Source organism: Pistacia vera, unplaced genomic scaffold, assembly GCF_008641045.1.
Source record: "Pistacia vera cultivar Batoury unplaced genomic scaffold, PisVer_v2 Contig663, whole genome shotgun sequence".
NCBI lineage: Eukaryota > Viridiplantae > Streptophyta > Magnoliopsida > Sapindales > Anacardiaceae > Pistacia > Pistacia vera.
In genome coordinates, this window is record NW_022196516.1 from 438,069 (window position 1) to 449,714 (window position 11,646).

Genomic DNA, 11,646 nt, shown 5'->3' on the forward strand with positions numbered 1-11,646 from the left:
TCGGTTCTTTTAGACACCCTAATAGATAGTATCATTATTTTAGTGGGTATCTTTAGTTCTATTGTTTCAATAATTTTTTGGGATGATTAGATATTGAAATCCACAATAACTAATCCTCTGATTTTTGGTTAATTAATGAATTTATGTAAAAATTTAGTTAATTAAATACATAATTTAATTTTTTTTAAACTAATAAAATGGATGAACATTGAACAGGTTAGTGCACGCCATCCAGTCGATGTCAACGGTGATTGACAGCGATGGAGGCTGGAGTTTGGGGATCAATGTTGACGTGTGTAGGCTTCACAACTGATCATATTAGAATCGACGTGCGTCGATCTATCATAAGCTGTGTAGGCGTCATAACTGATCATATTAGAATCCTCGATTTCTGATAAGCTGTTTAACCATAACAAGTGGTCAAAGTTTCGCCTCATTCATTGACCAACTGAAAGCTTTCAGTGTGTCACTCAACAAAAACTCCAAGAAAACGGAAAATAAAAACGCAGATTGCAAACGGAAACACCGAGAAGACAAAGGCATGGACATTGATGGGATCTTGGGCAGGAAACAATTATCTAAAAGCAGCAATCCCAGGAAAAAATGGCTCAAGACACGAGAGATGTGGCTAGTGGTTCTCGGTGTGATCCTTTACGCTTTGTACATGCTAAGCGTTTTCGATATCTATTTCAAGACTCCTATTGTTCATGGCATGGATCCCGTCACCCCTTGCTTCAAGGCGCCCGCCAAACGCCTCATCCTCTTAGTGGGTACATTCTCGAAACTTTTGTGCACAAGGTGTTTGCTCGTTTGCCTCAGTAAAAAATGATTTAGAACGTCCTCGTTTTGATCGTGTTAGTGTTTCCTTATTGGAAGTGCATGTGATGGAATTCAGCTATTTGGTAAATTTTTTGAGTATTGCGTTTCTTAATTTGTCTCAATGAACTAGTTAAAAGTGTGCGTTTTGAGCATATCTGTGTTTGCTACTTTTGGTGTTTGTTTGGGAAATTTTAATGAGAACATATTGCAAAATATATTAAAGGGGTCTTGGAAAGCGGATGGTTTACGGGCTGATAAATTTTTTGAGCCGGATTCAGAAGGGAATTTCAGAGCACCAATTTTTAGGAGTGTGATTCAAAATCAAGGTCGCTGGAGTGTCTCATGTTCGGCCCCCTACTGAGTCAAGGCCTGGACATGTTGCTCTAATTGCCGGTTTTTATGAGGCTCCTAGCGCTGTTACAAAAGGTCAATATAATTTTTTTTTAATTCCTGTAAAGTTTGTGTGTGGCGAGCAACTTATTTTGTAAGCTAAAGACGTTTTTGTTCGTATTTGCAAGACGGAAAGCTAATCCAGTTGAATTTGATTCAGTTTTTAGTCAAAGCCAGCATTCAATTTCTGATGGTAGCCCAGATATTGTTCCGATATTTTGTGGAGCCTTGGCTCACATCACTTAAAATACTCATTCTCATGACTATGAAGACTTTGCAACTGGTTCATTCAGTCAATTTCTGTAAGCACAGAAAACATGCATATGTTTCATTAGTGTTCTTAAAGTTCTTTAGCAAATGCTAGAAGCAAAAAGAAGCTTTCTTAGAACTTTTTTAATATAACCACATCTTAGCTGGCATGTACTGATATTCTTTCTTCTGCATTATAGTTGACTATATCTTGGTGTAAACTATCTTACGTGTGGAAAACCTTATCTTTACTCATTTACAAGTCCCGAATTATTTATATCTTGGTGTGTTAGCTTTTATAGTTGTAACTTTTATTCCCTATCTAAAAAAAAGGCTGAAATAATTACCGTTTTAGTGGCAGGTAGTTATGGAGATGGTCATCCCACAACACTGATACCTCTCTCGTTGTTTGGGGAGCAGATGTTAATTATCCCAAGCCATTATTTGGAGCAAATCATTCTGATTGTGGTTTTCGTTTTGTCGATGATGCACATGACACTCCAACACCTAAAGAATGGGGTCTTGATGGCATTGAAAGGGTGGATGTCAATCAAGCGGATATTGCCCCAATCATGGTTGTGCTTAATTTTTGTCTTTGATAGTTTTGTTCTGAACCTTATCACGTCTCCATTATTTTCATTGGTCTGCTGATTGACTTTTCTGACGGTCAACTCTTCTTGGATTGCCATGTCCTGTTAACTCGGTTGGGAATCTACCGCTTGAATACATTAACATGAATGAGGTGAGTGTAGTAGATTTCATTGGAAAGTGAACTTTTCCTCTGTTGTAATTAGTGATTCAAGTGTTGTAGTAAATTTTGAGTTGAAAATTTACATTTGTTCCCAAATTATAACTTTGTTGTTCGGAATGGTCTAAAACGAGTATTCACTTGCAGAGAAGTAACAGAGATTTCATTTGTATTACAATGGTCAGACAGAAATAGTTGAAGCTGGGCTAGCCAATACGAAGCAAATTCTCAACCAGTTTCTTCAGAAATCACTTATCCTTTTTATATACCGTTTACTCGATAGTAATTTGGACTGTCATGGGTAGAAAACTTTTGCAAAGGTTTAAACATTACATTTTTTATTCCTTTGACAAAGATCTAAACTTTGTGCTATTTAATAAATGAATCTATCATATTACATTTTAATTTTAAAGTCATGTAAGAACTTCATGTTGTTCACTATCTTGACCGTTTGATCATTGGTGTACTTTCTGTCAAAGACTATGAAGCGGCAATGAAGCTTTGAGAAAATCTAAGAAGCTCGGTGCTGTAAGGACTTCACTACTTTCAAACTTACAACTGGTTGGTGCTGACGTCTGTAATTACTCTTAGTTATATTGGTTAGATGGTTTGTCTTCTTCTCCGTGTGCAGCAATCTTATACTTCCATGCCAGGAAATATATTAAGAAAGGAACTTGCATGCCACAGGAGAAATAATACTAGAAAAGTAATGTCTAAGTAAGCCTGGACTCTTTTAATCTGTAGTTTTTATCATTCTTGGAGCTTTTCTAACTTCAAATATTTGATTATTTTTTTATTAACTTTCATAAATTTTAAGGAGCTTTGATATTCACCTGTAATCAAATCAAAGAATAAAAGAAAGCAAAACAGAGCTCCCCTATTTCCATTCCCCTGTTTTCTGTCAAACTTTCATTAGACAAACAATGATAGTGTCAACAAGGTGAAATAGTAATCTACCTATTTAATGTAGGTTGTATAGACAGTTATGTTGATATATTGGTAAACAATTTGCTATTTATCGCCTCAATCATTAAGACTTTGACATTATGTTATCATCTAAATTCTATATGCTTACATGTACTTCATTTTTAATGTACATCAAACTATTAAGCATGCTTACCTGGTGATTTGCCGGAAGGTGGAGGCGCTGGGAAGGAAGGGGTGAGGGGCCATGGGGTGGTTAGGCTTGGCGGAAAGGGAAAAGACTGATGACGTCTTATGTTTACTTGTACTCTGTCCTTAGTTTGAGTTTGTGAATGGGCGAGGTGGGTTTGGCCCAGCCCATTTTATTGGATTGGATTAGGCTCAATCGGAAATGAATCAGCCCATCTTGCCTTAGTAACTTATTTTCTAAGGTCTACTTTTTTGAGGAGCCCCACAAAATTTATAAGTGCGTGCCATATTATTTTCTATTTGTTAATTGAAATTACAAAAATCACCTGGAGATTTCTTTTATCATCAATTCTCTATCAAATACTAATTGTTATCTAAATTAAATTCTAAACGGAATTCTAAATTCATTACAGTTATAAACCATAACAAACATATTCATAAACCAATTGAGAAACAAAGTAATAGAAATCGATTGAAAAGACCTAACTTAAAATAATGATCTAAGAACAATGGAACCAACTTAAAAGACCCAACATAGTATATAAATTTTTATTATACCCATTCTTTTTGTGAGTTCCTCTCACTATAAATTATTTTCCACAACCAGTGAACTATAAACTACAGTAGAAAAAATTACATCCAAAATATGTAAGCGAGTTTAGTGATATTATCCAAAAATAGTGTAGAATACTATAAACTCAAGGTTTGTTTTAAATACCAACAAACACAAGTCTTTGTATTTTATTATGAGAAGTGTTAGTCTTACAAAGACAAATACAAATGGGGCATATAAAGATAACACTTACTCTTGATCTTCATGATTTCTCTCTCTCTCTCTTGCTCTCTTTCTATTTTTTCTTTGTTTTTTTCTTCACTTTGTAACCTTCTTTGTATAAGTCTTTATAAGGATCGGATTTTTTTATTATTATATATACACCGTTTAGATTAGTTTTGTAATACAGTGCTTTCAAAACTCATGCTTTCAATGGAAAGACTCCGTCTTCGTTCTGTCTTCCTCTTTCTGGCATCTGGTGGAAATGTTATCTCGATCGATCAGTTTCTTCTACTCTATGCCTACTAAAAGCTTAACCATGCCCTACCACCAATAGTAGATTCTCGCCATATATTTCTTCTTCAACAAAAAAAAATCGCAGCTCCTAGTCCGACGCACTCTCTCTCTTCAATGGCACTAAATCCAGCTCTGCCTCTTCTCCTCCCAAACCCACCGCCCGTAAAGCCTCTCTTTGTTAACCAAAACCAACACAATCCTCAATCCACAAAGCCCTTATCACCAAAACGGCAAGTTTGTTTAACTAGAGAGGTTGCTGTTGGGAATGAGATAATTTTGAAGCATTCATATTGTTTCTTCTCCGCTTTTGTGAGGTGCAATTACATTTATTTAAAGGAAAATCTTTCAGTATCCTTATATAGCTTTTACCATTTAATTTAGATAAATCTGTTCAGCCGCCTCTCCTTGACATTTTGGCCTAGTAAAAACCAAATAGTAAATAGTATATGATATGATCCTTTATTGATGTTATTCTAACATCCCATTAATAAATAAAATAAAATTTATATATTTGTCTCATGTCCCTTTATATTTATATATATGCATGATGAATTTATATTGTCTGAATCATTGAACACTAAGATTCATTGGTTTTGGAAAGTTCATTGTATGACAATGAGATTCATGTTCATTCATTCACATGCAACTCTAAAAGGGGACTCCTAAAGGAGAAGAAGTATCCAAGAAGAACTCTAAAAGTTTCATCAAAACTTATATTAAAGAAATTAAGATAATATTACTAATTCAACATGAATAATATAATCAGTTAAAGGAATACAAATTTTTGAATCCAAGAATTGTGACTCCTAAAAAGAATAAAATATTGGACTGTGGGCTCTCTCATCCTCTCCAATTTAGGTATGAAGATCAGTCCAAAACAAACCCATCTCAGAGTTTAATATTTGCCAGAGATTCGGCCTAATATTATAGAAATAGGCTTCATAGAAATCCAAAAACTGAGTTGGGTTTTTGAGCCCACTTACTGACCCATTTCATGTAGATCATTCAAGCTTTGGCATGATGTTATCATCTAAAATTCATTTTTTAATGTAGATCAAACTAGTAAACATACTTACATGTTTTTGTATTATACAAATAGTACAGATTGTTAATTATACAAATGGTTACTGTACTTTTTTTTTTTTTTAATAAATGTATCAAATTGTAATTTTGCAATAAGGCGATTGTGAATTTCCGTTTTAATGTATTATTTGTAGTATCAAAATAGAGCTTGTGGTCTTTTTTCACATATGAGTTGTGAAATTATTTTGTTGATGAAGATATTAAACTATTAACACTACATACGTTGCATTCAAAATAAGAGAAAAGAAAATTATTAAAAAAATACATATATTCAATTAAGTGATTTTAATAAAACAATTAAGAAATCCTAGATTACACCGTGCGTTTAAACCCAAATATAATGATACAGTTAACATGAATTAAACCCAAATATAATAATACAATTAACATTTTCAAAGAATTGATCATGATTTGGCGTTGGAATTTGACAAAGAGATTGAATTTCAAAGAATTGATAAAAAACGTAACAAGTTGAAGAAAGGAAATGATAATTATAATATTAGATAATATTTGGTCAAAAATTACTTCGAAGTCATTGGAATATCTTCTAGGGATGTTGAGAGAAGCAGCATAGGAATTAATGAAATTGAGCAAAGGCAATGCAAAGTATTGCAGATATCTAGAAAACAAGGTGTGTTGAGGAAGGTTTTGAATACCTACAAAAACATTATGGTTAGTCCTCTATCTTATGAAGATGTTTGGAATTTATTCAAAACAATTGTAGGAAATTGTGTGAAAGAATATGAATTCCATGTTTGAAATAATTATTTTTAAAAAAACCTTTTCTTAAGAGTTAAATTGAAATCTAACATTTTTTTAGTTGGCTTAGTAGATAAATCTATTCGTCGAATTTCTTTTCACGTCTACTCTCTTCACTCTAACAGCTAGGGAAAGCCACTTTAGGGCTTGAGCCCCTAGCTTCCAGTCAACTCTAGTCGACTCTGCACTACAGTTTTATATATGGATAAATTGTTTATGAAAACACTGTATCTTAAATGATATATATGCTTTAGTTAAACACATTATTTGAAGCTAGCTGACTCAATTTATTAGATTCCTAGTATAGATATATGTAATGGGCTTCCCGAGAGTTTGGAATATCCTAAACTCGAATTCTTTCTTGTATATATGGATAACAAATGTCTACAAATCCCATACCTCTTTTTTGAAGAGATGAAAGAGCTCAAAGTATTACATTTGACTAGAAATCATCTATTGTCACTACCTTTATCTCTTCCTTGTCTAAAAAACCTTCACACATTGCGTCTGGACAACTGCCTGCTTGGAGATATAGCAAAAGTTGGAGAGCTTAAGCAATTAGAGATTCTTAGTCTTGTGGCCAGTCCCGTGGAAGATAAGAGTTGCCTAGAGAAAATAGGACAATGGACTCTTCTGAAGTTGCTAGATTTGAGATTATGTTTACAACTTAAAGCAGTGTCACCAGATGTCATGAGATATGCCATGGTCAACTTCACGCAGAGTCTTTTGGCAAATTAAAAAATTTGAATTTTAAAGAATGTGATATGTAGGAGCATCTCTACTCTATCTCCATGGTGAAAAACTTTCTCACATTGAAGGAATTAAAGTGACTGATTAGGCTAGGTAAGCTTCCCAACGTTTCGGCGTTGCATGAGCAAAGCAACGGAGATATTGTTCTAAACATCGATTGACAACTTCGGTCTGGCCGTCTGTCTCAGGGTGATAAGCCGAACTGGTGCACAATGTTGTACCTTGCAATCGGAAAAGTTTTCGCCAAAAGTGACTCATGAAAATTCGATCACGATCGCAAACGACGGATGTAGGAATGTTGTGAAGCTTGATGATATTTCTAACGAAAGCATCGGCTAAATCTCTAGTGTTGTAAGGATGGGCAAGAGCAATGAAATGGACATACTTTGTGAGGCGATCAACAACTACAAAAATAGCATCTTTGCTGGCTGACTTAGGGAGACCAACGATAAAATCCATAGACACGTCAGTCCATACACCCGAAGGAAGACTCAATGGCTCAAGTAGGCTAGCAGGGGAGCAGGTATCATATTTGTTGCGCTGACAAGAATCGCATTGTTCGACATGTAATATGACATCTCGTTTCATACCCCTCCAATTAAAAATAAGAGACAAACGTTTATAGGTACGAAGAAGGCCAGCATGCCCACCCACTGGGCTGTTATGAAACTCATGTAAAAGAGATTGCTTAAGAGCTGGAGAATCAGGCACCATAATTCGCCCTGCACGCATGATACAACCATCCTTCAATACGTGGCCCTCCACAGATAATGGATCATCTTTCAGTTGCTGCATAATAGGACCCAAAACTGAATCACGTTGGGTCGCAGCCCTTAATTCACGCCAAACTTCCCAAATAGGACCGGAGATGGCATGTAGTTCAGGATCCCACCCACTACGAGATAGTGCATCCGCCGCATTATTTTCTCTCCCCGGTTTATAAATAATCTCGTAATCAAATCCCAAAAGTTTAGCAATCCATTTTTGTTGCTCAGGAGTAGTAATACATTGCTCAAGCAAATAACACAAACTTCGTTGATTAGTGCAAATTTTAAACTTTCTTCCTAACAAATATGGCCTCCACAACTTAATTGCCTCCAAAATAGCCAACATCTCTTTTTCATACGTAGACCACGCTAATTTTGTAAGACCTATTGCCTTGCTAAGGAAAGCAATCGGTTTGCCATTCTGAGAAAATACCCCGCCCACACCCAATCCAGAAGCATCTGTTTTAATTATAAAGTCTTCCAAAAAATTAGGAAGTGCCAAAACTGGCATAGAAGTCATAGCATTTTTCAAATTATTAAAAGCATCTTCGGCTTCATCATTCCATGTGAACTGCCCATTTTTTAACAACTGAGTTAATGGCCGAGCAATAAGACCATAATGTCGCACAAACTTACAATAATATCCAGTAAGGCCAAGAAAGCCCCGCAACGTAGTCATTGTCTTGGGTCGTGGCTAATGAATCATAGCTTCAATTTTTCGGTGATCGACTTTCACACCCTTCATGGCAATAATATGACCGAGATACTTGACTTCAGTTTGGCCAAAAATACACTTCGATGGCTTTATATAAAAAGAGTGCGCAACTAATATATCCAATGTAATTCGAAGATGTGCAAGATGATTCGCCCAAGATTTACTATAAATTAAGATATCATCAAAAAAAACTAAGATAAAGTGACGTAAGTGCTCCTTAAAAATGGAATTCATTACGGCTTGAAATGTCGAAGGCACATTGCACAATCCGAAGGGCATTACCAAATATTCGAAATGGCCATGATGAGTCCGGAATGCTGTTTTGTGAACATCGTTAGGATGAACACGAATTTGGTGATAACCCGCTCGTAAATCAAGTTTGGAGAAATAAGCCGCACCAAACAACTCATCCAACATATCCTCAATGGTTGGGATTGGAAAACGATCTTTGATAGTCGCCTCATTCAGAGCTCGATAATCTGTACAAAACCGCCACGTACCATCTTTTTTTTTTTACGAGCAAAACTGGCGAAGAAAAAGGACTCGTACTTGATCGAATCAACCCTGTTGCTAACATTTCCTCAACTTGATGTTCGATCTCATTTTTTTGGAAATGGGCGTAACGATAAGGAGCCACATTCACAGGAGTAGACTCATCCTTTAAAAAAAATCGATGATCACATTCACGCACTGGAGGTAATGTTTTTGGGGTCTCCAAAACTTGGGAATATTCTGTTAGTAGATGCTTGATTTCATTGGCAACAACGAGTATACTAGATTGTTGAAATTTGTCTTCACCCTCAATAGACGTTAGACAGAACATCTCGGCACCCTGTTTCCATTCTTGCAATAACAAATTAGCATCGACCACCCTCGAAGGCCCAACTGATTCGGCCTTAATGAGATATTTTTTATTGTCCACTGTAAATTGCATAGACCGCAATGCATAATTATGTCCCACATATCCCAACCCTTCAAGCCACTGATAACCCAAGACGAGATCCAAACCCCGGATAGGAAGTCCGAATAAAGTAGTTTCAAAGTCAAATCCTTGGATTGAAATTGGGACCTTATCATATCTTGCATGGCACTCTAGTTTATCACCGCTAGCAATTCGAACACAAAATGGAGTAATAGGAGTAACCACTAGATTTAATCGGCTGACCATCGATTGGTTGATAAAATTATGGCTTGAGCCACTATCTATTAACGCATTAAGTTCTTGGTGATGAATCATAGCTCGAACCCACATGGTACGATTGCCCAAACTCCCTGATATAGCATGCAAAGGAATAAGGGGATCGGTTGGAGAGTCTACAGCCACCACTTCTTTTTCACCTTCAGCTTCCGATGCCAACAGAATTTCTGCATCAATTAAACATGTCCAAGCTTGACACCTATGGCCAGGGGTAAATTTTTCATCACAGTTAAAACAAAGATTCTTCTCACGCTTCGCTCTCATCTCCTCAAATGTTAAATGCTTCACTGCCGAAGTTGGTAAAGGTTTTACACTAACTGGCGTAGGATTGGACGTAGTTGGAATTGTAGGACTCGGAATACAGTTAGTATTACGAAAATTTCCAACAACCTTTTTCGTTTTTTGCAACTTCTCATCTTGACGTTTAGCCAAGTCTATAGCCCCTTGTAAACTCTTTGGTCGAAACATTCGCACCTCCACTGCTATTTCCACCTTTAGTCCACCCATAAAAGCACCAAGAAGGGCTTTCTTTGGCCACCCTGTCACTCGGTTAGCCAACTTCTCAAATTCCTGCAAATATGCCCGGAAAGAACCTGTTTGTGAAACCTTATTGAGTGCTTAATCATAATCTTCAAAATTCGTTGGCCCAAAACGACGGAGAATTCCTTCCTCAAACTGACGCCATGAAATGGTCTTCCCATAGTGGGAACGATTGTACCATTGCCACCATTGATTTGCCTCACCTTCTAAATGAAAAGAAGCTAACACCACCTTCTTCTTACCCTGAATCTCTTGAGTAGAAAAGTACTGCTTCGCACGATCGAGCCAAACAGTGGGGTCTTCTCCTGCAAATCGTGGAAAATCAAGTTTCACCCGAGAATGCATTTGTAGGGTCTGGTTCTTCTCTTTCTCCTTGGCGTTACCTTCCTCTGAACCTGTATCAGATGCTTGAGAGGAAAAAGACATTTCACTCTCACTCCCAACATAATCATCTTGCTCAGAATCCTCAGAGTTTGAAGAAGACGATCGTGACCTTTTGGAAGACTTACGATGAAGCCATTTACGACGACGATCGTTGCGACTCAACGAACGGGTGTTGGATTTATTCAACTCCCGGAGAATGGACTGATTCGTTACACTCATCTCTTGCATACTGAGATGTAAGTTAGAAACAACTTCTTCAAGTTGCTCCAAACGAACCCTGTTGGTCTTTGCTGGATCAGCCATTGACAGCGGAAGAAATGAATCGTAGACGCTCTGATACCAATTGATATGTATCAGCACCTGTGTGCTCTGCTCACGGTGCAGAACCAACCCACTCTCAATTCACGGTATTGAGAAGACCAAAGAAACTGTTTGCAAAACTCTTCCTTTTCCTTTCAAAACAACTCATGGTTACATAGGCAACTACATACAACCTCGGAAACATGCATGTCCCATAATAATGAAAAACATTAATCACAAAAGACAAACAACCAAGCAAATAAAAGTAGCAGACAAAAGGCTGATAATTGCCTGATAATAGCCAGTAAAACAATAAATGATAATGAGATCAAATCCCGTGAATCAAGCAACGTAGTCGGCCAACTTAATATTTGGTTTGCTGGTTCTTGTGCTTCTTCTACGTGATGCCGTGACCCCTTCTATATTCGTATCATATTGCTTGCTTGTAGGGGAGAGGGAAGAATTGAATTTTGTTTAAGAGTGATGATGGTGAACCAAATAATCCCTTTTCTTTTGCCTGTAGAAAATTTTTTCTTAGCATTCCAATGACCTTCTTAGTTCTTATATGATATGATCCTTTATCGATGTTATTCTCACATCCCAATTAATAAATAAATTTAATTTATATATTTGTCTCATGTCCTTTTTTTTTTTTTTTTTTTTTTTTTTTCATCACCTAAATATTTTGTTTTTTTTAATTTTTTGTGAATGGTGGCATCTCTGTTTCGAATCAAAATTATAATTAAAAAAAATGAGAATTCC

The 11,646-nt window shown here is 36.4% G+C and overlaps 1 protein-coding gene across 1 annotated transcript; it reads right to left on the reverse strand.

Moving 5' to 3' along the window:
* Positions 1 to 8,441: 8,441 nt before the first annotated feature.
* On the reverse strand, positions 8,442 to 10,887 carry LOC116112528. Its single transcript, XM_031398658.1, has 4 exons — positions 10,404 to 10,887; positions 9,012 to 10,253; positions 8,745 to 8,941; positions 8,442 to 8,549 (listed from the first exon to the last, which is right to left on the reverse strand). Exons 1-4 carry the CDS (start codon positions 10,885 to 10,887, stop codon positions 8,442 to 8,444), a joined length of 2,031 nt encoding a protein of 676 aa, XP_031254518.1.
* Positions 10,888 to 11,646: the final 759 nt, after the last annotated feature.